The sequence below is a fragment of the Sodiomyces alkalinus genome, assembly GCF_003711515.1.
Source record: "Sodiomyces alkalinus F11 unplaced genomic scaffold SODALscaffold_5, whole genome shotgun sequence".
In the NCBI taxonomy this organism is placed as follows: domain Eukaryota; kingdom Fungi; phylum Ascomycota; class Sordariomycetes; order Glomerellales; family Plectosphaerellaceae; genus Sodiomyces; species Sodiomyces alkalinus.
The window spans coordinates 1,265,729-1,290,428 of NW_021167083.1; the positions used below are offsets into that span (position 1 = coordinate 1,265,729).

Consider the following 24,700-nt stretch of genomic DNA (forward strand, 5'->3'; position numbering starts at 1 on the left):
TCGACTGTACATGAGTAAGGTATATAGGACCGGGTTTGAAATGGCCAAGGTACTACAACAACTTCTTTGGACTCGTATATTGATCCCATCATGAATGGTTTGCATTGTTCAATGCCAGTCACAGTGCTGGCATGTCTAGGAGTGTGAATTCTTATTTTGAAACTGATTTCTCGTGATCCCTAAACTTGGTATCATGTCCTAGACCCAACGCCTCCTATCCAATGCATTCCCTCTTATCCCGCGGTCTTTCGCCTCTCCAGTAGATAACGATACCCTCTCCCGGGAAAGAAGGAAAGAAAGGGCCAAGAACTCCCATATCGGTTCCGGAACTCCAATACCCATCCCGGAAAAAACCACCAAGACTTTGCTCGTCCATTCTGCGTAAGGATGAAAGCAACCCGTATCCCAGGCCATTGGTCAATAAGCTTGACCGCGAAACACTCCGGAGCCAAGCTCTAAGGTACTAAGCGCCCTCGCCAGGCTTTTTAGCGTTGCAGCTCACGATCTTGACCTTATCCGCATGGACGATCTGCCCTCCACTATCGAGCTTGAATTGTACATTCTTAATGAGGAAGGTCCACACTTCGTCGCAGAAGCGGTAGGTAGATAGACTGCCCTGTAGCAAGGGGTCGGACGGGCGCAAAGCAAGAGCAGCGCCCCCCGTGCAAATTAGCCATCGTTTGATCCTCATGAATCTTTCTTGCGCTTCGGTCCCCGGGGTTTTCCCCTCCACGTGCACAAGTAGGCTTGCCAAAACTGAGGAAGAAGGGAAGGCATTTGGACTTGGTTCCGGCGTGCCCTGGCACACACAAACTTGCTTCGAGCTTACCTTGAAGGTCAGACGGGCCCGCACGGATTTCTGCAACGCCTCGGTAATGGCCTGGTCAAAGTTGGCCAGGATTTTCATGGCCAGCTGTGGGTAGATGCGCTCAACGCTGATGAGGTCGTCGAGCATGTCCATGAGGGCCATGCCAATACTACGTACGGAGACAGCCAAGGCAGCCATGTCCCTTCTGGTTAGCTCATCTGTAAAATGTTTGGAGCAAAGAGCTAGAAAGCATTCAGCTGTACCTGCTACGGCGATACAGCTCGTAGAAAGACTCGGGATTCGACGCCATCTTGACGGCTTAGTTTATGCGTTGTTGTATGGCGTCGTTCGAGGTCTCTACGCTGGGATCGTAGGCGGGAGGTTGAGTGATGTCAAAGGAAGCAAAATGGTATTTATAGGGTCTCGGCTGGGGGATATGTCAAGCCTCTGCTGACTCAGCCCACGTTTAGTCACGTGATTTAAATGTTTCGGGAGTAGCTCGGATGAATTACATAAGGTACTGCAACGTGAGGCTACGACCCGTCTACCTTACGGTATTATGTTGGATACAAGGTACGACGCCCTTTTTGAGAGCTTGACGAAGCTTCATCCAGGAAGCCCGATCCGATTCGACGCATTTCCCATTCACCAACCGAACCCGAACTCGAACCCACCCCTATAGTCGAACGACAAACCACGGGAATCTTTCAACATGCTGGGTCTCAAAACTGGCTTGGGGGGAATTGGGGGCTTCCTCACGGTTGTAGGAGCTTGTACGCCTCTCAGCTCTCAGCCCCCCCTCCCCGCGATCCCGACTCTTCGCGATGACGTTCGATAGCTGACCAGGCCTCTTCTTTTCTGTCCAGATATGCTCTTCACCGGCTCCGGCGAGTCCTTCAATGTCGGCGCGTTTCTCGAATCCATCTCCCCGTACGCTTGGGCCGACATGGGCATTTCGCTATGCATTGGTCTATCAGTCGTTGGTGCCGCGTGGTACGTACGCGCCCTTTCCTCGAACCCGGAAAACCCATCATCCGGCCTGGAGCGATCACCCGAATGCGACAATGGTTGGGCTAACACGGGCAAAAACACAGGGGCATCTTCATCACCGGCTCGACCATCCTCGGCGGTGGCGTAAAGGCGCCTCGCATCCGCACCAAGAACCTGATCTCGATTATCTTCTGCGAAGTCGTCGCCATCTACGGCGTCATCATGTCCATCGTGTTCACCGCGAAGCTCGACCTCATTCAGGGCGAGGAGGCCTACGACGGGAATAGCTACTACACTGGATTTGCCCTCTTCTGGGCTGGTCTGACTGTCGGCATGTGCAACCTTATTTGCGGCGTCTCTGTCGGCATCAACGGGAGTGGTGCTGCGTTGGCGGATGCTGCGGACCCTACGCTGTGAGTCGCGGCCCGTTGTCTTCTTCTTCTTCTTTTTTGTTTTGTTTCCCCTTCAAGCCAAACTAATACCCTCAAATCAGCTTTGTCAAGATCCTCGTCGTCGAGATTTTCAGCTCTGTTCTCGGTCTTTTCGGCCTCATTATCGGCCTCCTCGTGTCCGGAAAGGCGGCCGACTTTGGCAAGGCATAAAAAGGCATCAAGGGGAGCAAATAAATTGGACGCGAAATAGCATCACATGTTCACAACACAACATGCAAGGGCTTTCCAGGGCCATCAGGAGGCAAAGGCTACGTCTACCTAAGGCGGAACTGGAAAACGACGTTGGAAATAACCACTTTGCAGAAGAGGTTTTCGGCCGCCGAGCGGCATATTACGGGAGGGGAATACCAGCGGTACCATGCATCACACCAAGGGCGACTTGGCCGGGCGTCTCGGGATATACAGGTCATTGGGGAGGATGTGCTTTTATACTGTAACATCACTTTTGATAATGGGCATGTATTCGATCGACTTTTGCAGAGCTTTTTCGAATTGGACGTGAGACATCGTGTGTGCCCTGGAGCTAGCTGAGTGAACTGTCACCATGACCCCCGGCGCATCACAACTCGGAACGGACATTGCTCATCAACAAGGCGTCAACCTCGCTGCCCTTCTTCAGAGGCTCAGCTCCCTTGGGCATGCAGAGCAAAGCATTGGCAGACCGTAAGCTCCCCACCCTGGAACTCCGCTGCCACCCCGTGCTGCTCGCCGCCAGCTTCCCGTCCCGCCCAACCGCCACCACGGCCCGGTGGTACTCCGGCCGGCCTTTATCCAGCGGGAAATCGTGCGCCAGCGTCACCGGAACTTTCGGCAACCCCACGGGCGTCACGCCGGCCAGCTTATGCAGCGCGGGCAGCACGAAGAGGTGGAACGTGACCAGCGCGCTGGCCGGGTTCCCGGGGAGGCCGAAGAGCGGCTTTCGCACGCGGTCGCCGGCGTCGGTCTTGACCGGCACGGTGGCGAACGTGGTCGGCTTGCCGGGCTTCATGTTGACGCGGCCGAAATGGATCGTCCCGCCGAGGGCGCGCTCGACCGTCGGCTTGAGCAGGTCCAGCTCGCCCATCGACACGCCGCCCGTGGTGAGGACGACGTCGGCGCGGCGCAGGGCGTCGCGCAGCACCTCCTCGAGGGCGCCCGGCCGGTCGCGCGCGATGCCCAGGTCAACGACGGTAAAGCCCTGCTCGCGCGCCGCGGCGGTCAGGGTCGAGCGGTTGGTGTCGCGGACCTCGCCGAGACGGAGGGGCCCCGGGCGGAGGGGTTCGACGATTTCGTCGCCCGTCGAGAGGATCCCGATCACGGGCCGTTTGTACGTCTGGACCTCGGCGACGCCGACGGAGGCGAGGAGACCGATTTCGCCGCCGACGCCGGAGATCTGCTCCCCTTGCTCGAGGATCGTTTCGCCTGCCTTGACGTCGCTGCCGACTTCGCGGATGTTCTCGCCCGGCTTGACGCCGTCGGCGAGGATCTCGACCTCCTTCTCCTCCTGGCCGTCGTCGGTTTTGGATTTCAGCACCGTGTCCTCGACCATGATCACCGAGGTGGCACCGGGAGGGAGCGGAGCGCCGGTGGTGATGCGGGCGATCTCTCCCTCTTTCAGGGCGCCGATGTCTCCCGGGGCGGCATGGGATATGGCCGTGACAGGGTAGACGCCCTTCATGTTCCCGCCTTGGGGCACGACAACCGCGTAGCCGTCGACGATGCTGGCGCGAAAAGCCGGCACGCTCTCTTTGGCCGTCACATCCTCGGCGAGAACCGAATGGATGATGCTGGAATCGACTTTGGAAGCGACGACCTGCGGCTCTGGTGTGTGCTCTTGGATGAGGGAGAGGGTTTCCTCTACGGAGAGCATTGGATATGGTGACTCCCGATGACGGCGGGTCGGTCCAAGACTAGGATCGTTTGAGATGGGGTTCTCTCCTGGTTTAGTGTGTCGTACCAGACCGCCGCCGCCATGTCCGTGGCTGTGGTCGTGATAATGGCCATGGCCATGACCATGACCATGACTGTGGTGATGGTGGAGGTGTGAATGGTGTTCCGAAGCCTGTTGGCTCGAACCAATCCCCGCATCTTCTTCCAACTTCTTGACGCCCCCTGCATGCAAGGCTCTGGAATCCAACCCCTTCGCTTGGAGACAAGCATGAGGCAGGGTTTTGAGTATAGCCTGCAGGTTCTCCTTGGCGCCCTTGGGAGAACCCGGCAAAGTGACGATCACGGTATGATGCCTGACACCGGCAACAGGCCGAGACATCATGGCAACTATCCGAGAGTTAGAGCAGTTTTGTCCAAGCCTTTCCGGGCTGGGAGGGGGGGATTCTGGAGGTTATTTTGCGCCTACAAGGGGTGACGGCCAAGGAAGATGAGAGCATTGCGTGGACCAAGCCTGGGGCGGTCTTGTGAAGCAAAGCGCCAACAGCCTACAAGTGAAAGAGTTTCAGCAAAAGAAAAACAGCTTCCCAGCTCGAATGTCAAGTGATTGCCATAGTGATACCTCCGGTGTATGGTCCGAAACTGCGAACCCAGTGCCGCCAGTGGTGAGAATCAAGTCGACGGCTTCGAAGCCAATATCCGCCCATAACATAACTTGACGCTGGATATGGGGAACATGGTCGGAGACGATCTTGGTCTCTACAACATCCCATCGGCCTCCGCCTTCGCTATCGATGACATCTTTGAGGATGAGCTCGGATTTATCTGTCGAGGGGTCCTTGTATGCAGTGGTCGAGACGACCAGAATGGCTACTTTGAGTGGTTTGCTGTCCATTCTCTTTGTCTCCCTTTTCTTGTCTTGTCTTTTTTTCAGTGATGTTGTGTATGAACAACCAGTCTGTGTGAGTAGCAGCAAACACTCGCTCAACTTTAACAGCTAATTATCAGCCATGATGCTGTCGTCATCTGTGAGTGTGGGTGGATGTATTATGTGGATGGAGGATGGAGGATGGAGGGGGAGGATGGAGGGGTCGGTGTTCGGTGTTCGGCGTTACAGTGTGGAACTCGAGTATTACGTAATACTGAGTAGGACCTGGACCCACAGCATCACGTAACGTCCTCAACGCTTTTAATTGATACGTGATGATGACTTGATACGTTCTACTGAGCAAGAGCAATGGCCTCGTACTATATCGGCTGTCTCGTACCCATTTAGTTGTCTTCTAACTTTTCATATGACCAAACCAGAACCCGAACACGCAGAAACAGCACGAGAGCACGAGAGAGATCAGGGGGGTCTGTTTCCAAACCCAACACTCGTAAATGAAGCCTGCCCGTCCAGCGGGTGAGACTGACTATCCCATGATTGACCATGATTGATGGCCAGCGGGAGTTGGGCCTCGAGCGTCGAGCGTCGAGCGTCAAGCCTCGAACCTCGAACCTCGAACCTCGAACCTCGAACCTCGAGCCCAACCCCTTCTTGCAACACATCAATCATCTCCGAACCGGATATCTCATCGAAATCCTCCTCTCATACTCCCGGTCGCCCGGTGAGTTCCCGACCGCGTGTCGCGATGCTACGACACATCTCAACGCCCGATTGGCACGCTCCAACTCCCTTACCAACTCCGCGACCGTTTGTTCGTGATCCCTCCACATCGACTGCAGCTGCCTCGTATGGCTGGCTTCCACCATCGCCACCATCTTCCTCAACCGCTCGCTCGGCGACGCCGACTCATCCTGGGCCCTGTGCGACCCGCTCAGCTGGGTTTCCAGCTCACCAAGCTCGTCCAGCAACGACTGAAAACTGCGCCACGAGCAATTGAACCGGTGTCGCATTTCCTCCTTCTCCGCTGCCAACTCCTCCTTCTCCTTCTTCAGGCGCTGTCTTTCCCTTATCAGCTCATCCCTTTCCCTCTCGAGACGCCGGTTTTCTCTCCGAAATTCATCATTCACTCGTTCGTGATGGTACAAAGTTCGGTGCCAGTTTCCCGGTAGGACGTTGTTTCTTGGCGGTTTCAACTGACTATCATCCCGGGCGCTGTGCGACTGACGCGTGCGCTTCTTCTGGACGTCCCTCGATGTCTCGGGATCCGCTCGACTTTCTGAAGGCGGTGTTACCTCTAACCGGAAAACTGGCTTCTGCGAGCTTGAGCTTGAGCTTGAGCTGCTCGGCGCGGTACGGCCCTGTCGAGATTTTTCGTGACTTCTTGTCGATCGGGGCTCAACCAAGGCAGGATTGGAGCGCAGTGCCTCGTTGAGTCTCCCCAGTTTGCTTCTGTCGAGCTGCGTCCCAACCTTTGGTTGCGCCGGATGCTGGGCTGAAGAGAACGTTGAAGTTGATGGCCGAGTCTGCGGGCCAGACTCGATGCCATTCCGCCCGTCGACTCTCGTAAAGTGGGGGTGTGAGACCAGATGCTCCGGGCTCGACGACGGGTTATGATGGGCTGTCTTGAACAAGGACAGCAGTTTGTCCAGTTTGCCCTTCTTGGTCTCGGTTCCGAACGCGGTAGCAGCCCGCATGTCATGGTCGTAGATGCTGTGACCTGTCTGGCCTAGGCGCTTAGGTGAGTGATTTCGACGTCTTTCCCTTTGTCGCCGACTTTGGTCCAGGGCCGATTGCGAGACCATTATGCGATGACTGCTTCGACCAGGCGGCCTTCTGTCATGGTGAATTTTTAACCCGCGGTACTCCATTGAGATCTGTCTGCCGCTTTTTCCCTTGGGTGCTGGTAGGCTGGGTTTATTTTTTGTTGGCTCTTTTTTTCGTCTGGTTTTCTGTCTTCGTACCTCCTCGAGTTCTGCCGACTTAGCTATTCATTCGGTTTGTGGATGTGGGATGAACATCTTATACCTCGAGTTCATCGGGCCATTCTCAAGAGAACAGTAGCTCTGTTCAGATGAGCCATTCGAGACGTTTCTTCCTGTCAGCTTTCTCGCTTTCTCCTCCGACCTGACAATGCAATTGTTCAGCGAACATTATTAGGCACAGCATCCCAAGGTTGAAAGAACAAGGACATCTTCCCCTTGACTGTGTCAAAAACAACCTTTTAACAAAGAACATGACTATATCCCACCTTTCCTCCCCCTCGTACTTCGTGATCCCTTTGCCTACTACGTCTTCTCTTCAGTGTGCCTAATGTAGTTTATATGGTTGCCTTTCGGCCAAAAGTCGATGTCGGAAGGATTCGGCGTTCTGCATCCATGTGCGGAATTGCCATAGCTGTATCGATGTCAGAAGTCCATCGTCAGTCTGGCCGAGATTGTGAATGACACTGCAGCGACTCACCTGAAGGACCGGGCAAATGCTCCTCTCCATACCCGGGTCTAATGGACGTGGGACCCGCGGCTGTTGAGGCGTAGTTGTGATGATGCACCTGTGTTCTCGTCGCCAGGCTGTCTGGCTGCACGCGACTCGGTCCATGCACCTGCTTGGGGAGCACGCCGATGCTTGACATATTGGCACTCCGTGCTCCCGGTGTCGCGCCCAACCCTGTCGGGGACATGCCGACTGATCACGTCAGAAACAACTCTATACTCGAGCCAAGGCATGCATCCATCTCCACGTACCTCGTGATGGAACAGGACCTCTCCCATACACAGCTGCATTGATGGAGTAGCGCGGCGACAACCCACGGGCGTGTGCCAAGCGCTGGTTCGTGGCGTCGAGACCTCGACGCATATTCTCGTCGAAACGAGGTGGTTCCGCCGCTAGGCTTTGCTGTGCCTGCTGTACCTGTGGTGCCTGCTGCTCAAACAAGCCCGGGGCCAATCCGGTTCGGGTGCCCTGGAAGACCGGGCCATGGTGGTGAGAACCGTGAGATCTAGCATCACCGCATGCCGCAGCTTGTATTTGGCGCAGTTCGGCTTCTCTCTTAGTCCGGTCAAACAACTCCTGGGTCTCCAAAAGTTTATGGCTCTTTTCCTTGTATGCTCGGCCGAGGTCCTCGTTTTTTTGTCGCATAGCGCCGCATGCCAAGTTCAGTTCTGCAGACCTGCGTCAGCGGAAAGGCCTCAAAATATCGCCGGCTACACTAGAGCCACCCAGCACTTGCCTTTTACTTGGTTCTGCAAGTTTTCTATTTCCGTATTGGCACGTTCAACCGTGCTTCTTAGGTCGCTCTCGAGCCGTCTGCAGGTCTCGCTCAAGGTCTTCTCGACATACCTCTGATAGGCGCTGGACAGTATGCGTGAGCAAGGGAAAACAAAACCATCGGACGGAAAAGAGTACAGGGGAACTTCGACAAAGACTCACATCTCCTGGGTAGTTTGGTAGCCCCAAAAGCTCAAAGCTCGACCGGCACATTCGATGATGTCGTTCGGAGCAAGGCCACTGAGCACAGTCGACTTGAACTCATCGGAAGGATTGAGATGGACGATGGAGGTAGCTTGAGGACTCGTGCCCGCTGGTAGACTGCCTTCGCAAGCCGGACAGCTTCCAAAGGGCTCCGAGACCAGCCTAAGCAGCTCGGCACACTCTATACAGTAGATATGGCTGCATGTCGTCACGACGGCACGATCTGTGAGCTCCTTGCGGCAAGTTAGATAGTTACACTTGATCCTATGATCAAGAGACATCGTGTCACGGGGGGTTGACGGCGCGGATGGGTCGTGTATGGATCGAGAGGTTCTCAGGTGCTCTCTTTCTTTGCTGCTCTAGTTCTTCTTCCTGCTCCTGTTGGTGTTCGCCGAGATAACGGCATCTTCGAGAACGCTGGCAATATTGGCGTCCGGCGTGGGAGCTCTTTCGTTCTTTTGGCGCGTGTGGCTGCATCTGCATCTTTCCAGATGAAGATTTGAGAGCAAGAGATTCAATGAATATGTTCCACTTGAAGCAGGTCCCGGAGAAAGAGCCTCCCACGTCCATATGACAATCTAGTACTTGTTAGGGATATGTTTGCTATGGGCGAAGACGATCGTTTCCCGTGACGGATATGTCACTGATGTGTAGATACGTAAAACAGTCATGAAAAAGTAAGGTACCTTACCTTACCTAAGGCAAGGTAAGGTACCTAGGTAGGTACTGTAGACGCCTTATGTCGTCGTGTTGATGGTCACTTCCTCGTACATTCTTGCGATAACCTCGACATCGGGTCGTTCCTGCTCTCAAGAGCCACCGGCTGCAACACGTTTGTCACGAGTCGACTCGGGAGGGAAGCGAGAACCCCAAAAGTACCTTGACTTAGATGTCTTTGCTTAGTATCACCTCCTCGAATTACATTTTGTTCATTTTAGTCGGTATTTCTCTTACTTTCATTCAAGTCCGGAAAGTCCCCTACTCTGATGTCAAGCGTTACGGGGTAGTTGAGAACTTGAGCCTCTTCAGCTACGCAACCACAAGCATATACTAACCTAATTGTCAGCCCATTTTAGATGCCTTGGATAGATTCAGAGATTTTGATATCGGCCTCTCCGGGTCTCTTCCATGTTTCTTGCTCGCAAACATCATCTTCAAAGTACAAGGTCAACAATTGCCTCTTTCCCCTGATTTCGCGATCCCAAAATTCCATCCTGTTCGCAACCGTAAATCCCATTTTATCGTCGCAGTTTCAATTGCGTCTCCCATCAGGAATAAACGATCGCGAATGGCAAAGAAATGTGGCACGTCTCGCTTAGTAGTGTCGTCACACTGGACTTTCGGCCGCGAGTCATGACCAACGACCCTTAAAGTGTATCCAAGTCCATGGAGTCGGTTCCGCGCTTTCTTGCGTGGGAGATCACTGGAACCGAGATGTTAGACCAAGAAAACGAGACGAAGCGAGTCGGTCGGTAGTTCGCAAGTCGACGCTCCAACGCAACGGTTATGAAAGGGAAGACCCGCTGAGTCCCAACAAGCAGGGTCGCTAGCAGACACCGGTCGAAAGCCTAGCCCTAGCAACCCAGAACCAGGGAAAAGCGACTTGGAATTGATGCTGTGTCACCACAACACTGCATGAGCTGCAAGGACAGCCTGGCCTTTCCACTGGGACAAGAGTGTTCAAAGAAACTCCCAAGATTCCGGCCTCTTGGTTCCGTGGAACCTCGACAAAGCATGTTGTCCCACCGCAATCAACAAGAATACGCCGAGCGTCCTTGTCTTTGACGGCTCAGAGACCCTTTTTACAGTAGTCTCCGATCCACGTCAACGGCGTCATATTGGGTCACTTTCGCTTGTTACTTAACGACTGCTACCGCATTACTGCGATAGACGATCCGTTGTGCTGGGACAAGCATCCAGGGTTGCGTCAAGCCGCAGCTAATTTATAATCCGCATGTTTAAACCTGCTATATGTGTCCGAGCCCATGAGGCTGTAAAATCGGGCACCTTTAGCATGTGTAACATCAAGACCTTCCAATATTTGGCCAGACAGCACATTTGAGGGCTAGCTGACGGAAAGACCGACCCAATTTGTCGAACGATGGCAATCTGTTGACGTTTAATGTTCTCTCGGGATACCGATACCTTCATGGTGAGGGAGCTCCAAACCTATTAAAACCACGGATAATTACGAACCACATCCGTCCTTCGTATGCCTGTGCGAGCTGGCAACTGCGCCGGAGTTCGGGAACGAAGGCCCGCCGGCCAAGCGGGACCTGCGTCGGGCGTCAGCCCAAAAGTCTCGTTGTCCCATCTACACGTACTTCATGTCGTGGTCGGGTGGACCTAAGAAGATGCGGGGAAGTGATACAGAATGCAGAGGGTCGACGCAGAGAGACTGGTCGAAGGCCTACAAAGTACGAAGCACCCACGGATACCTACTCCGTAGTGATCAGCGTTGGAGTTCATCAAGTTGGAGAAGTGACTTCGACAGAGGCCATCCCAGCTCAGGGACGCATCTCCGAGGATGCAAGGAAATTCCAGCCTCCTGGGCACGTATTAGCGTCGAAATCATACATACGTAGTGTGTCTGACCATTGTCGTAGGAATTTCCTTCGGTTTTCGTTCAGGGGCCTACGTTGTATGTTCATTACCCCACGTTTAGAGAGCATGGCCAGGATCATTACCGAAGACGGGGGCAGTCTGATGGAGGTGGCTTGATGATGGTGGCGCTGACCAATGTGCGAAGTGCGTAATTAGCGTATATGTAATTACGGATATTCCGTACATACACTGCGTATCCCAAGTCCTTGCCTACCCATAGGTAAGGTAGGCACATGATTACGTTGTACAACGTACAGACAGACCAACTCCACGACGAGAAGAACTACCGTCGATAGCGCGTTCCAGCGATTTATCCAAGTGTCTGAGGAGGAAGCGCCATTGGTTACAACTTACGAAGGGAGCACGAATCATTGAACGGCTCGAGCTTAGATGCCGGCCACATATGGATGGCACTACGCGTATGAGGTATGGATCAGCAGGCAATTGAACCGGCTAGGCAAGGTTTCTCTGTCTTCGACTTCTTCCCCAGTTCGCCCTTGTTCTCCAACTTGCCCCTCTTCTTGCAGTAGCCACTTCCCCGCACGAACGGATAAGCCAGGCGCCCCACCCCACCTTTTCTCGAGGGGTGTGAACCCCTGTCTGGTCTAAAAACCTTCTAGCGCAACCTTAGCTCAAAGGCCCGTGCTTCATGGGCCTAGAAAGTTTCCACTTTCTAGATACTTTGGACGCCGTATCGCCAAGAGCTGCTTGCCATGTCCTGATCCGGCCCAGGGTCCCGGGCAGGTACCCGAACGTCACTGGCTGACCACCTTCATCGTTCGCTACGGCCCGAAATCCCAAATTAAGACCAGAAAATGACCCACCTTTCTTTTTCCAGCCAATCGTGATGCGCAACCAGATGCGTGTACGTATCTACGTAGCCACCTGGTACGTACGTTTTGCGAGCATGTCTCATCCTGAATGCCCTTTTTGTCTACAAATCCACGCAATCCAGGCTGCAATCCTACGACTCTTACCTCTTTCTGTATACCTGATAATAAGGGAAAAGAGAAAGGGGAAAGGCTGTACGAAGTAGAAAACCGTTTGGGCGAGGAAAAAAACAAAGAGCCCAGCGAGCGGGAGGATTGGCTTGGCTCCACGAAATCGATCGTAGCTCCAAACGCCAACGCCCCGAAGGTGCAACTCCTCCGGCTTACACTTGACTTACACATCACGGCCCCAGACGCCCACCCCCATCTTAATCGCCCAACATGAGCCATCTACCGGCCGGGGCCCACCCTAAATCATTGGCAGCCGAAGGCTGAAGAGGCCCTTCCGGGGGGGGGGGGGAGTGTGTGCAAAGATGGAGCCTCCGGGCAAGCCCAAACGCTGGAGAGGAGTATGTACTCCTGGAGAGAGAAGAGAACCAACACAGCCTCGGCTTCATTTACGTTTTCATGCCAGTGCCGTTAATATCGACACGACTTGGTCAGGTCTCGTGACTACGGGGTAGAGGGGGACTCGCTTCGTCAGCGGGACCAGACCACGCTGAGCTTTGAGTGGCTGGATGCGTCTCCATCGACCTTTGCTGATACCCACCCTTTCCCGTGTCTGCGTAGCCGCGCGACTTTTTTTCTCTCTTCTTTTTTCTTCTTCTTTTTTTTCGTCACTTTTCTCAGCCGAGTACGACTCTGGCTGGGTGGTATTGCGGGAAGAGGGCCACGAAGTTACGTCGTGGCAGTGGTTCATGCAATAGTTTCCAATATTTTGGGGCATTTTGAGGCCTCCTCAACGTCACGTGGACCACGTTACGCACTCTGGGACAGAACGCGGTGGCGAAGTCGAGAGGTTAACACGAGAGAAGAGTCAAAGTGAGCGGGTCGATGATGTCTCCAGTCCCATTTCAATGTATTTCTCTTGGGAGATTTTGTACTTGGTTTTTTGTCTCTCATCTGCACGTGATGATTCTGGTATTGGCACATGAAGGTGGTAATACACGAGGAATTTTCCATATTCATCCACTGGGAACTCTGAGATGTCGTCCTGTCCCTGAAGGTCTGCAGCCGCCTGCTCCCTGTCCCGTCCTCCCAAAAAGCTGCCGTTATCGTCGTCATCCTGGGTATTTCATCCTTTTCGTGCCATATCATGCTCCCTTCCTTTCATTTACAGGTAAAGCATAGAAAAATAAGAAAGGACCTCCAACCCCTAAATGCTGCTTGAACCATGGAAGTTTCAGAAATCCGCCCCAATCATCTCCTGCGTAACGCCCAAAATATGAACAACCCCTGTTCACGGTTTTTTTTTCTTTTCCCGGCTCCTTTTCCCTTGCACCAAGAGTCTTTGGTGGGTTGGGGAGCAAGACCAAAAGCAGAAGACCTAGCGAACCCCAATGTAACATATTTGTGGCAACAACCCCACCCAAATAAGAAATAGGAAAAAAAAAGCGGTGAAAAATATATGACAAGAAGTGAAGAGAAAATAAAAACATAGACGGCAGGAAATTTGCCCAGCCAGCGTAGCGGGCGTCCTGTCGACCGGGAAAAAGCGGGAGAAGAGGGTGTTGGGGAAAAAGGGGGGGCCATGCCGAGACGGGTTGATTGCCAAGCCCGGAATATCAGTTAGACAGGGCCCCTCCACCCTCTCAGTGAACGTAGAAACCAGCGTCCATGGGTGGTGGTTGGGCGCCGAGCATGCCGTACTCCATTTGGATCATCTGCTCGTTGACATTGAAGGCGCCAAAGTCAACGCCCCCCGGGGGCCCGGCCTGGGGCGATTGTTGTTGGGCTTGGTGCTGGGCCTGGGCCTGGGCGTCCTGAGAGGCATCACCCTCAGCCCCGTTGCCACCACTCCAGTACATGCCGTCCAGGTCCCACAGGCCGTGCTGGTCCAGCATGCCCATCATGCCCATGCCCTCGGGCTCCAGACCGATGGGGGACATGTGGAGGTCGGCGGCCTCGGCGGCCATGATCATGGTGTTTTGCTCCGCACCCATCGCTTGCAGGACGGGGCTCTGGCTCTGGCTCTCGCTGCGGAGGTTGGGGTGGCGCGAGGCCTCGTACATGCGCCAGACGACCTCGCGGCTGCGGCGTGCCGCCATGGACCAGTCCTCCATGGCCTCGAGCAGGTCCAGGATGGTCTCGATCTGCTTGTTCCACTCGGGCACCCGGGGGCTGTTCCACTGCCAGAAGATGCTAACGAGGGGGACCATAGCCGCCTGGTACAGAAACCACACGGCATTCCACCCGGACATTTGGTTCCGGGACCACTCGCGCGAGACGTCCTCGATGGTCTGCTTGGCAAGCTCGCGGCACGTCTCGATGGCTGCGATATCCTGTTCGGCGACGTGGGCGAGCACGAGGCCGCTGTTGCTCGTGCTGTTGGCCAAGCTGAGAAGCACAGGGCGGTGCAGGAGCATGCGGAGGTTCTGGTAGCGCCACTTCATAATGCACCGGGCGATGTACAGGGGCTCGGCGCAGGGGTCGGTCGTCCGCAGCAGCCAGGGGAGGTTGCTATACCAGTTGACCAGCTGGCCGTCGAGGTTGCACCTGTCTTCGGTGTGGAGGAGCGGCGAGATGGCGAGCATGTCCTGGATCTGAGTGGCGATTTTGCAGAACTTGATGTTCTCAATCAGGGGGAGTACACCCGCATGCTGGGCAGAATCCCGGGCCTATTGTGGGGGGTTAATATATTTCTTGCCTTCTCGAACCATCCAATGCCCACGATTTATATAGGATATATGGGGACCGCGGGTCATGTGTTCGATCGTATTGCTTATGGGTCATGTGAATTGCTTACCTGATTAATGCCGAACTCAGGGGGCCGAATGTTGATCGCAGGGCCCCATCGCCCAAATGATGGCCGCCCCATGGTCGTAGTGGCCCAGGTGTCTAGGCAGAACAAGCTCCACCAGGTCCGCCTCCGGGTTTCGGCAGCAGCCACGTCGTTGGAGCTCTGGGCCAGGCTCTCCCGATGAAGGCCGAGGGCACTGGCCATGCGGACGGCGGCTCCCAGAACGGCGTTGGCCATGTTGGGGCGGTTAATGTAGTGCAAGTAGTAACCGCCGATGATGGCGAGGGCCTGTACTGTCTCAATATGGCTGCTTCCGAAGGCATCCATTGGCAGGTGCTGCATGGCGCGATTGTAGTAGTTGACGTGGTTGTAGTCGTCCGACTTCATGCCGACAATGCTGCCCATTGCAAAAACCATGTTGAGCAGGGCGAGCCAGGGAGGGTCGAAGCGCTGGCCTTCCAGGTAGTCGGCGCGGAACGCCGCCTCGTCCAGCATGGGAATGAAGACGTGAATTCGCTTGAAGTAGGCATCGATGAGAGTCTGGCCCTTCCAAGACCACGGGATCCGCTGAGCATCATTGGGGGAAGAAGCCAGCGGCTGGCGGACTGAGAGGTTGTGTGCTGGCTCGGACGTGTTGAGCGGGGTGGTGAGTTGAGTGCGCAGTGCCGGTTGCACTTTGAGCATGCACATCAAGGCGGCCTTGATGGAGGACGCACCCAGATACGATGAGGAGCGGTCAACGGATAGCGAGAGGGCATTGACGTCGTCGGCCTCGATGGGGATGGAGTCGCGGCCGCGGCGCTCCTCGTCCCACTCGGTGTCGCGGTCAGGCATCTGCTCGAGGCTGGAGAGCGGTTCCGAGCAAGAGCCGAGAGGAGATTCGAGATCCTGGGAGATCGGAGAGGTGTTAAGCGGAGGTGATGGTAGAGCTGTGGCCGAAGTGTCGATAACGGGACGCTCGACGAGATTGAGAAGCTCTTGCCGCGAAAGGGGGAGGAGTGATTGAACTTCGTGGTTGGGATAGAGGCGCCTTAGAATAGACCGGCACTCTTCGAGGGACTGGGATAGTGCCTCGAGAGTCTTTCGTGAAGGAATAACACGCTGTCTGTGCTTGTCGTAGAAACATCTCTTGGGCGCTCTGCTGGATAGGCACTGTCCGCATGGTTGCTGGCCATCACATCGGCTGTGCAGGGTAAAGTTTAGCTGCTAGTCCATGGCACGCTTGGGGCGAGCACAATGCTGGAGGGGACTCCGAATAGAGCGAAAAAGGGAGCGGGAAATCAAGGCTGATTACTCACATTTTCCTTCTCTTGCACTCGGCACAGGCATGTGGTGTTGTGATTCTCTTCGTTGCGGTGGCTCCAGGTGCCTTTGCGTTTCCTTGGGAGTCGGTAGCCGGCTTCCGGGGAGTGACTCCTTGAACTGCAGTGTGCCGTATGAGCGGGCTGGACTTCGATACAAGAGCCTCTCGGGGAGGAAGTAGCACTCACAGGTATGGAACATACCACCCTGAGTAGGGATGGGAATGGATGGCGCCATGATGATGCCTGGTTCGCGGCCTGTGGCCAGATAGAAGTCCTAAGGGGGGGATGTTGCAATGAAAACGGACGCTGGAATGTGAGAAGAAGTGTGCCGTGGAAGAAAGAAGATGAACCGAGTTATAGATAGAAGTCGACGGCAACAATGAAGAGTGTGATCTCAAAGTTGGATAGAGAACCAGCCGGCCTGTCAGAGCTGATGATGAAGGGGGGCGGATTCTAATATATCTCGATATAAATAACAGCCATACGGGATATGAATCTCTTGACAGAAGGCTGGTCGGCATCCAGAGGGGCGTCTTCCGGGGGGCCGGCGAGTCCAGGTGGATACACGGTCATGACCAGGGGGGCGACCTATAGCAGACATGGTATAAGAATGGGCAAGGGAGATGGCAAGCAGTGGGATCCCGTACCTCGTAGATTGGCCAAGGGGGGCGGGTCCATGGCTTGTGTGGAGATTGAGTGCCGGTTTGAACCAGGGCGGCCTGGGGAGTTGTGGGGAAGAGAGACGACATGTTGAGACTGAGAATCGGCTTCCCTCTCCTGATTTACCTGGCCAATAGGAAAAGGTGCTCTTTGGCCGGGAGCGGCTACACGGGCACGATTCGATTCGACGGCCGTCTATTCGTGGCGTCGTTTCAAGCTTGGGTCGAGGACAGGGATCCAGGCAACCTGGATCCGTTAGCCTGTCCCACACTGCGTCAGGCGTCTTGCTTCGACACAGCAGCAAAGCTCAGCACGCACCAGCGCCAGCAACCAGCATCAGCACCATCTGGGGGGTCCAATGTGAGCCAGTCTGCATCTGAGGTCAGAGCCAGACTCCTCACGATGAGGGGGAAAGAGGGAGAGGGCGAGATGCTCAGCCTCGAGATCACGCGCATGACGGTAATTAACAAGCACCCATACATCACACCACCCTGTGTCACGCACCACGTAGGTACGGAGTCCAGGCGGATAGATATATATTACATGATGGACTGGATGATCCGGGGGAAGCGGGTTTGCGAGGAGAACTCACACGAGGCAGAAGCGTGGATAAAGCTTGACGGACACGCCCATTGGCGAAGGCCGGCAGCCAGCTTCTGGAGACAGCGGAGACTCAGACTGTCATATCAAAGAGAGCGCTTCGGTAACGCGGGCTCATGGGCTGTTCCGATATTCGCAGTCTCCTTTGTCCTGGGGAAGCACCTACACATGACGTGCATGATATGATCTTGGTAGCGTGAAGCGGCAGTGGATTGTATTAGACGACGGGAACGCCGTCGAGAGGTCCGAATAGAGGACTACCGGAATACCTCGTACCTAGTTGAGGTGGGGGAAGATGCCATGATGCGGGATCTGTGGGGAGAGGAAGAGGAAGATGTGGAGGGACAAAGGCGGAGAGGGAAGCTAGGGAAGCCGGGTGCATGTGGAAAAGGTCCACTAGCAGCGTTTAGTGAGGGCTAGTTCAGGTAGACGGGAATTTGTGGAGGGAGATGATGGGGAAGGCGGGGTGGCGTGTGTGTGGATGCTTCATGTGGTTTTGGTAAAAGGTGTGGTTGAATGGTGGTTTTGCATTGTGAGAAGTAAGAAACGGGCGACGAGATGAGATCAAAGGGGGAACGAGTCGAGTGGAGTCGTCGGAGTCGTCATGCATAAGGTAAGCTTGGGAGTACGTACTCAGGTACCGTTGCACGAGGTGCCTAGATGTGGGGAAATGACCCACTCCTATGCAGCATAAACGGCTGGGATCCCCGGCCGGGGCTTGTGCGGGGCCACCGAGGCACCGACAAGACGGGTACGTACCCCGAAGTACCGCACTGAATCCCCTCGCTTAACCCATGTCAAATTAGCGTTGCGCACAAGCGTACCGATTAGCCGTTGCATATTCGCCAGCTGTTATCAGATGTCATCCGTTAATATCCCAACCATGAAAGTCATTTTCCCCCGAAGCTCTATGCCTTGTTATGCAATGAAATTGGGACATGTGGAAAGGCCCAATGGGTACACAAAATAAGGTAATCAGGACGACGTACGAAGTACTTTTGTAGGACTAAGGTACGAATTAGTACCCGTATACCTACTGCAATTGGATGCGAATATTAACTAAGCAGTTTGAGATACCCGTTTTGGTCTTGGCTTGTGTACACGGAGTACGAATACGGAGTGTTCAGATCTGATTTGTTGTGCCTTCCCTTGGCGCCCCTTTCCCCGTGCGGTGTAGTCCTTTCTCCGTCTTCGGCCTTCTTTCACTTCTCTTGAAGAGTTCGAACTTCCATTGTTCTCTTTGTCCCCGCCCCATAATTACCCCTCCGCCGCCACCAAAATCTGCCACAGATCGTGGCCCCGAGACCGCCTTCCCCAGCCAATCGCATGTTTTATACTGGAGGATGGCTTGCGATCGTTCATCGTTCAGTGCCGCCTTAGTCCCTGTACCGCTGATCTACGTTGTAGGGACACTGTTCGTGGCGCTCACCTTTGTACGAAGCACCTAATTATTCGTACATCGGACCTACGCCGTAAGTCTAATGTTGAATCATATCAGAGTTTGTCCTCATCTCATTTCTCCCTTTTGCCATTTCGCAATTACGTTGTACGAAATAGGCACGGCCGTTCTCCTTGCTGTTGTAACTTATGTAGGTAGTCTGCTGTGAAATTAAGGTCCAGCAACGTGAGCACCAGGGGCAGTACATACATAGGCTATTTTCTCCACCGAACGACGGCGTCACGCCCTAAAAAAGGCACGATTCCGACAACGGCAATGACCCGTCCTTGGAAGGGCACTCGAACCGCCTGCGACAAGGCTCTGCCCTGCTGTGCTCAGATGATTTGATGACTTGTCTATGCGGAGACCTCAGCCGTCAGTCCTTCCCATTCGGGAGATCGTCCCACTGGTAGACACCAGTTTGTTTTTCTCATTTCCTCCCCGCCATGACTTTTCTTTTTCTTTCTCGAAGACGCGCTACTTTGTTCTGGCGTGCACGTCTCCAACAAAGACAGTGTAGGGGAACCCATGTCTGTTGATCTCTTATGGGTACGTACTTCGCACACCCTCCTCTAGGTACCTTATGTAAGGTACTTGAGACGATCCCATTCACCGGGTACGAAGTCCTATGTTAGGTAAGGTATTTGTAACTCTTTCTCGCCATTCCCTTCATTGTTTCATATTAAAGATCGGATTATTTTATGGAATTTCCGCCACCACTGGGCAATCTACCTCCTACTTCTACCTCCTACCAACTTTTTCCGTTCTTAATTTCCCAATCGCGCTACGCAACATCGACCTGTATTGCCTCATCTACTCCGTGCTTCTAGGCCCAGCCTGATGGTCCTCAATTTCCCTCCCCACGCTTCTGTGGTCCTCGGTTACGGCCGTACGGGTCGTCGTTAACCTCCCCGCTCTTCATTGCCTGGGCCTGACAAGGCTGGGGCACTTATTCAATGGGCTTCAAACTTGGCTGGAACTCGGCTCAAAACCATGGTGCAAAAATCAAGGAAATGTTACCGTAATTAGTGCCTGAACTGATTGTGGAACCCAATGTCACACCAACACCACATGTTTGTTTTGTCTCACACCTTTTTCCTTTTTCCTTTTTATTTTATTTTACTATTATTATCCATTGCCTTCATTCTCGCTTCAGGGCGCATTTTAAAAAGCCTCGACGCTCTTGTCTCGTATGCGCATTGCAAAACTGTATGAAACGCTGCCTTCGGTTTCTTAGTGCATGATGGTTCGTCGCTTGCTTCATGTTGGCTAATAACATGAAAGAAAAAGAAAAGAGAAAAAGTGACCATCTCAGATTTCATACCTCTAATTACCGAGTATTATGTATTGATACACATTAGCATTCAATTTGGACCTCGTATGTATGTAATTATACCTTTTGGCTGTCCGTAGTGTACTTCGTCCTCACCGACTTCCCCACTTTCTCGGCTTCTGATCATTAGCCCCAGTTGTGATTGTGACATGCATTCGTGCCTGGCGTGAGTACCTTGCTGATCCATTGCCCCCTACCTGGCTCGGTCTACAACAAGATCTAAACTCTTATAGGACGTCCCGGGCTCTTTACATCCAATACCGGGGCGTTGAGTTCCTAGAAAGGTCGAAGCTCTCCGAAAATTGGCGCCGGGTTTCGGATAATACGAAGACTTGCCAAGAGTCCAGGATGAACGCATGCAAGCCGTACCCTGGGCTTTTATCCTTCTCCCCGTCTTTGGATGTACTTCGTACCTATTCGTAGGTACGTGATTCTGCGTAGCCAAGCTTACTCACACATTTATCAGATCGAGACCATTTCCCTTTTCGTCAATATAACCGGATTAGGGTGGTGGTTCATCAAAAGTTCTTGGTGACTCAAATGTCAGAGTGTCCTGACTCCTCCTGGCATGTACTCAGTAGCGTTTCATTGCCAACTCATGAGAGAACCCGTAACGCTTTCCCAGCTCCTTGGCTAGGCGTCCGCAAGTGGCAATAATATCATGTCCTTGCATTAACCCTATCCTCCTCTCGTGCCTGTTGCATGACACTCAGGGTACGGACGAGGCACTGTCACATGCGCTCGCACACTAATTTCTCCAGATGCTCCGATTTCAATGAAGAATGGGCAGAAGAAAGAAACAAAAATGAGATTTCCTGCCCACATGGCACCGAACCAGACTTGCTTCTGGTCTGGGACCTGGTACGTTAGCTCAGGCGAGGCTCTACTCGGTACCTTCGGACATCAGACAGCACCATTACGGGGTACTTCGTTTGTAACGCGTCCTCGGGTTACCTTTGTCAAGGAACCCCTTCATAAAGGTACTCAGGTTGAGTCTTCATTAATCAAGGTACGCTCCGCCGCTAGCCGCTTGGTTGCTTTGCCCGCACGTTGCCTGCAAAAAGTCGGTCTCCCGGCGTCGCAGTGTCCCAGCGCATAACGCATGGTCACCTTCAACCTCGTGGTCGTAATTGAAAATCTCACCCGTCACGCTCTCAATTTCGCTAAATCGAACAGCATTTTCCCCGAATGTGATGCTGACAGCATCCTTAATGCCACTTCCTGGGGAAGTCAGAAGTATTCCCACAAGCGAAGCCGTACGCCGTACTTCACATGGCCCCCTCAATCCTGGTTCCCCAAATATATTGACTGTGGCAATATAGCCCTCTGCCGGGGTACGTTGGTCGCTCCATCTCTCGCCTCTTTTCCCCGCCAGGGTCTCATTATCTGGATCTGACAGCACATGGAGTCTTGCTTCTGGCGGCCGTCTGCTTGTCCCCGCTCCCATACGTGCCTTGGGGAACACTCCATAATGGACCCTGTCGAGTCTGACATGCTAACACATGACTCGAAAGCTTACAGTCGTTTCCCCGCGGCACAAGGTAGGCGGATCGCCGTAATACATTCTCTACAGGGTAAAACACCGTTGGAGAAGTGGGAGCTCGAAGACCGTCTCCAAAAGGATCTGCAAAAGAAGACGGACGTCTGAATGGTCACGGGCGAGAGCCTTGAGCCACTCAACACGTGGCTGGTGGAAAGCCAGGAACGCTCGCCCCATCCTGTCGACAGCCCCTCGAAGGTCACGGATCAACGGGATCGCTCAGGAACCTGGCTGACTGGAACCACAAACCAACATTCGATATCTGCACCTCTACTCCCTAGACCTCACCCACTCAACTGACTTCGTACACCGCCACGTATAGTACGTCTTAGCTTTGTCTTCTTCTCCGTAATTACCCCAGCTTTAGACCATCAGCTCGAAGCTCACCTGACTGACCCCAGTGGCTCGGTCACGACCATCTCCCCGGCCTATCCGAACTCGGTTCCTTTCCGTACGGATCCGGTCCGTGCTAGACTCGCCTCTGACCACACATAGGTCATCTCAGGTAGAAGGAGGACCTAGGGACACCACTCATTTCTCTTTCCGGACTCCGACTCGGCCCTAAAACTTGCTGTCTGAAAATTCAGATGAACCACTCTTTCAGTCAGCAGTTTGTCATGTGTGCAGAACCTGGTTACCGATATTAATTATATTAAATTACAACTCTTTTAGCTCATGCTCCCCGTTTCGACTGGGCTGGTCGAGGGCCGCGGCGGCCGCCCGTCATAGGGGTCACTATCACGGCTCGGCCACGCCTATGCCACGCCTAAGCCACTCTTCACCTACAACGTACAGCGAGATATTTGTAGGCACGATGACTCCGGTGGCTTAACATCTATACATACATGGGCGCCCTTACCAAGACCAACCTTCTACCAAGGACGTCTCAGTCTCAGAAGCCAAGACAGGCAGCCGCGATGAACTCAGCGCGAATAAGCTAACAGCCGATGACACGTACAACGTACTTATCCGGGCATCAGCGGGCGCACGGCACCATGCAGTACGTGTCACCCGCCAGCTACCTTGTACGTATTCTTTTGACGCGCTTTCTTCAATGCTCGGGATACTTCCCGAAGCCAAGTCATTTCCCGCAGAAAGATTGTCAGGGGGCGGGCTGGCTCCGAAAGCCTCGCATTTACTGGCTGTCCTTCAACCCGCCCCCGCCCGGCGTGGGCCCCCAGGGGGAAAAGATGGTGAGGGGCGCGAGGCTGCCCTGTTTTGCCGCTGAAAAAAAAAAGAAGAAGGAAAAAAAGGGCACTCAGATGTAGACTACGTACTTCGTACGTACCTACTCCTTCATGTGCCTGTAACCACAACGTGCACGCACTGCTATTGGGATGACGTCGTCTGCCAGGCCAGCCGGGCCAGTCTGATGTCATCACATCGACGAGAAGCCCCTACTCTGGAGATTGGTCTCCCTTCGCTACCTAGAACTGAAAGCCGCTATCTCTGAATATGGCCACCGGCATAGGGCTGGTTTGCCCATGACATTTTCGCAATGCGACGTCTTCATGTCCGCAAAACTCGAACTCGTCCATCAGGGGAACACATGATCTTACCTGCTCATCGTTCGTCTCTTGCCTACCTTAACCTAAGGTAGGTAGGTACCTTACTCTTCTTATCACTACCTTAGGTACGTCCTACTAGAAACACGTGACTTGAAAGTCAGTCAAGTCATGTCAGTCGCAAGTCGAGCCGTCTTCCCGACGGGAATGATGAGAAGTGACCTCAGCCTTCACCCAAGGCCAAGCACGCGGCTAGATCGTACATCACATCTATACGTTGTACGTGGTTTCAGAGCATGCATGTGAGGGCTCTTCCCCCCATCACACACTTCCCAGAGAACCTTTAGACCATCCCCACGAAGTCTGAGCGGCAAGATCTGGGTAGCGTCAAGCACGATGCGACAGGGGAGGAAAAAAATAAAAAGAAAAGAAAAACACGCAAAATACCACGGCGATTTATGACATGTCATATCAACTCACCTCGTCGGAGGATTACAACGTACAGCGGTGAGAACGGGACCAATGCAAGACACAGACAGGCTATAGGCCTAGTTACGGCATCTGGCTTGAGTGAACCGCTTCGTGTGGGGTTTCTGCGGGGCCCCACGGCGAGTTGCCAGCATCCCCTCGGTAGGTACGTACCCTACCTATGCGTACTGTACTCCGTACCCTCAGCTCTCCTTAGGACTTCCACTTCGCTTGCTACGCCCGTCCTCTCTTTCAGTACTCCGTACGTACCTTAAGTAAGTACGAAGTACGATGCGAGACTTGAAGCGGCGCCAGTTGTCTCTGGGTCTAAGGCACCTGCCGGTCGAAAATACCCGGCCGTCGGCCTGTGTCTCGTGCGGCGTGCCGGTGTCTCCCCGATGTCCTCGGCTCAGAACCCACCTGCTACGAAGTAGTCACCTCGTGCAGTATCGGCGGCGTTGAGGCGTTCGTGTGCGTGTTCCGGTCGCCAAGGTTCACAGGAATACCTACCTACTCACAGGGGAGGGAAGTTTACAACGTACATACCTTACCTTATCTAAGAAAGGTACTTGCTGGGAATACCCTCCCCCCCCCAAACAAAAAGCAGCGTTACATTCTGCAAGGGCCACCGGTCCGATACGCGATCAGAATGTTCCTATCAGGTGACCAGTGCGCGCAGGATGCCGAAACTCAAGCCACTCCGCACACGGGCGACGATCATCTCTCAAGCCAGTGCTGCACTCCTTTCACGCTTTTTGACCATAGACGTTGGGCGGCGTGCTGAAACGGCAGGATCGTGAGTCTGGAGTACATACGTACATACACGACAAGGGCTTCCTTCGTGAATGAACGGCGGAATGAAGAGCGGGAAGATAGGAAAGTGTGACAGCCGGCATCTGAGTGCATCGGTGTCCATCCCGGTGACATTCCAATTCGGCCGAGGGGAAAGGTGAATGACAGGACGCACGTTGTAACCCTTCTCTCCCGCTTCTCGCTTCTCTCGCGCTCTCTCTCGCTCTCTCTCTTTCTCTCTCTCTCTCTCTCTC

The 24,700-nt window shown here is 53.9% G+C and overlaps 9 protein-coding genes across 9 annotated transcripts in view; 3 read left to right on the forward strand and 6 right to left on the reverse strand.

Annotated features, from left to right (window-relative positions):
- Positions 1 to 84: 84 nt before the first annotated feature.
- On the reverse strand, positions 85 to 1,200 carry SODALDRAFT_333330 (transcription initiation factor IIA gamma chain). The gene is made up of 3 exons (XM_028611942.1): positions 1,072 to 1,200; positions 830 to 977; positions 85 to 616 (listed from the first exon to the last, which is right to left on the reverse strand). Exons 1-3 carry the CDS (start codon positions 1,116 to 1,118, stop codon positions 464 to 466), a joined length of 348 nt encoding a protein of 115 aa, XP_028466516.1. The 5' UTR covers positions 1,119 to 1,200; the 3' UTR covers positions 85 to 463.
- A 186-nt stretch (positions 1,201 to 1,386) lies between these two features.
- Positions 1,387 to 2,760, forward strand: SODALDRAFT_333331 (vacuolar ATP synthase subunit C). The gene is made up of 4 exons (XM_028611943.1): positions 1,387 to 1,581; positions 1,675 to 1,801; positions 1,903 to 2,211; positions 2,292 to 2,760. The coding sequence occupies exons 1-4, from the start codon at positions 1,521 to 1,523 to the stop codon at positions 2,398 to 2,400; spliced, it is 606 nt and encodes a 201-aa protein (XP_028466517.1). The 5' UTR covers positions 1,387 to 1,520; the 3' UTR covers positions 2,401 to 2,760.
- On the reverse strand, positions 2,701 to 5,173 carry SODALDRAFT_333333 (gephyrin). Its single transcript, XM_028611944.1, has 3 exons — positions 4,739 to 5,173; positions 4,586 to 4,664; positions 2,701 to 4,506 (listed from the first exon to the last, which is right to left on the reverse strand). The coding sequence occupies exons 1-3, from the start codon at positions 5,009 to 5,011 to the stop codon at positions 2,810 to 2,812; spliced, it is 2,049 nt and encodes a 682-aa protein (XP_028466518.1). The 5' UTR covers positions 5,012 to 5,173; the 3' UTR covers positions 2,701 to 2,809.
- A 321-nt stretch (positions 5,174 to 5,494) lies between these two features.
- SODALDRAFT_333336 (hypothetical protein) lies at positions 5,495 to 7,250 on the reverse strand. Its single transcript, XM_028611945.1, has one exon. It carries the CDS (start codon positions 6,871 to 6,873, stop codon positions 5,671 to 5,673), a length of 1,203 nt encoding a protein of 400 aa, XP_028466519.1. The 5' UTR covers positions 6,874 to 7,250; the 3' UTR covers positions 5,495 to 5,670.
- Positions 7,251 to 7,322: 72 nt separating this feature from the next.
- On the reverse strand, positions 7,323 to 8,983 carry SODALDRAFT_399644 (hypothetical protein; the record flags this gene model as incomplete). Its single annotated transcript, XM_028615313.1, has 5 exons — positions 8,432 to 8,983; positions 8,239 to 8,353; positions 7,747 to 8,122; positions 7,466 to 7,669; positions 7,323 to 7,399 (listed from the first exon to the last, which is right to left on the reverse strand). Exons 1-5 carry the CDS (start codon positions 8,752 to 8,754, stop codon positions 7,323 to 7,325), a joined length of 1,095 nt encoding a protein of 364 aa, XP_028466520.1. The 5' UTR covers positions 8,755 to 8,983.
- A 1,678-nt stretch (positions 8,984 to 10,661) lies between these two features.
- On the reverse strand, positions 10,662 to 11,480 carry SODALDRAFT_324140 (hypothetical protein; the record flags this gene model as incomplete). The annotated part of the gene is made up of 7 exons (XM_028609858.1): positions 10,662 to 10,749; positions 10,798 to 10,883; positions 10,916 to 11,021; positions 11,055 to 11,107; positions 11,266 to 11,287; positions 11,333 to 11,360; positions 11,432 to 11,480. 7 exons carry the CDS (start codon positions 11,478 to 11,480, stop codon positions 10,662 to 10,664), a joined length of 432 nt encoding a protein of 143 aa, XP_028466521.1.
- Positions 11,481 to 13,446: 1,966 nt separating this feature from the next.
- On the reverse strand, positions 13,447 to 16,571 carry SODALDRAFT_169075 (fungal-specific transcription factor domain-containing protein). Its single transcript, XM_028606992.1, has 4 exons — positions 16,297 to 16,571; positions 16,105 to 16,228; positions 14,813 to 15,989; positions 13,447 to 14,684 (listed from the first exon to the last, which is right to left on the reverse strand). Exons 1-4 carry the CDS (start codon positions 16,343 to 16,345, stop codon positions 13,659 to 13,661), a joined length of 2,376 nt encoding a protein of 791 aa, XP_028466522.1. The 5' UTR covers positions 16,346 to 16,571; the 3' UTR covers positions 13,447 to 13,658.
- A 149-nt stretch (positions 16,572 to 16,720) lies between these two features.
- On the forward strand, positions 16,721 to 20,271 carry SODALDRAFT_359818 (hypothetical protein; the record flags this gene model as incomplete). Its single annotated transcript, XM_028614209.1, has 9 exons — positions 16,721 to 16,743; positions 16,824 to 17,543; positions 18,060 to 18,121; positions 18,661 to 18,803; positions 19,182 to 19,227; positions 19,320 to 19,357; positions 19,639 to 19,678; positions 19,748 to 19,804; positions 20,222 to 20,271. 9 exons carry the CDS (start codon positions 16,721 to 16,723, stop codon positions 20,269 to 20,271), a joined length of 1,179 nt encoding a protein of 392 aa, XP_028466523.1.
- Positions 20,272 to 21,789: 1,518 nt separating this feature from the next.
- SODALDRAFT_378880 (hypothetical protein) overlaps positions 21,790 to 24,700 on the forward strand; it is a gene marked incomplete at both ends in the record, with an annotated part of 3,259 nt that continues 348 nt past the window's right edge. Inside the window, 16 exons of the mRNA XM_028615005.1 lie at positions 21,790 to 21,879; positions 21,963 to 22,002; positions 22,083 to 22,186; positions 22,269 to 22,300; positions 22,387 to 22,486; positions 22,562 to 22,681; positions 22,776 to 22,874; positions 23,036 to 23,093; positions 23,223 to 23,249; positions 23,356 to 23,465; positions 23,523 to 23,572; positions 23,677 to 23,693; positions 23,758 to 23,820; positions 23,987 to 24,146; positions 24,259 to 24,450; positions 24,556 to 24,603. Of these exons, the coding sequence (XP_028466524.1) occupies positions 21,790 to 21,879; positions 21,963 to 22,002; positions 22,083 to 22,186; positions 22,269 to 22,300; positions 22,387 to 22,486; positions 22,562 to 22,681; positions 22,776 to 22,874; positions 23,036 to 23,093; positions 23,223 to 23,249; positions 23,356 to 23,465; positions 23,523 to 23,572; positions 23,677 to 23,693; positions 23,758 to 23,820; positions 23,987 to 24,146; positions 24,259 to 24,450; positions 24,556 to 24,603 (1,310 nt within the window). The remainder of the gene's footprint in view (positions 21,880 to 21,962; positions 22,003 to 22,082; positions 22,187 to 22,268; positions 22,301 to 22,386; positions 22,487 to 22,561; positions 22,682 to 22,775; positions 22,875 to 23,035; positions 23,094 to 23,222; positions 23,250 to 23,355; positions 23,466 to 23,522; positions 23,573 to 23,676; positions 23,694 to 23,757; positions 23,821 to 23,986; positions 24,147 to 24,258; positions 24,451 to 24,555; positions 24,604 to 24,700) is intronic.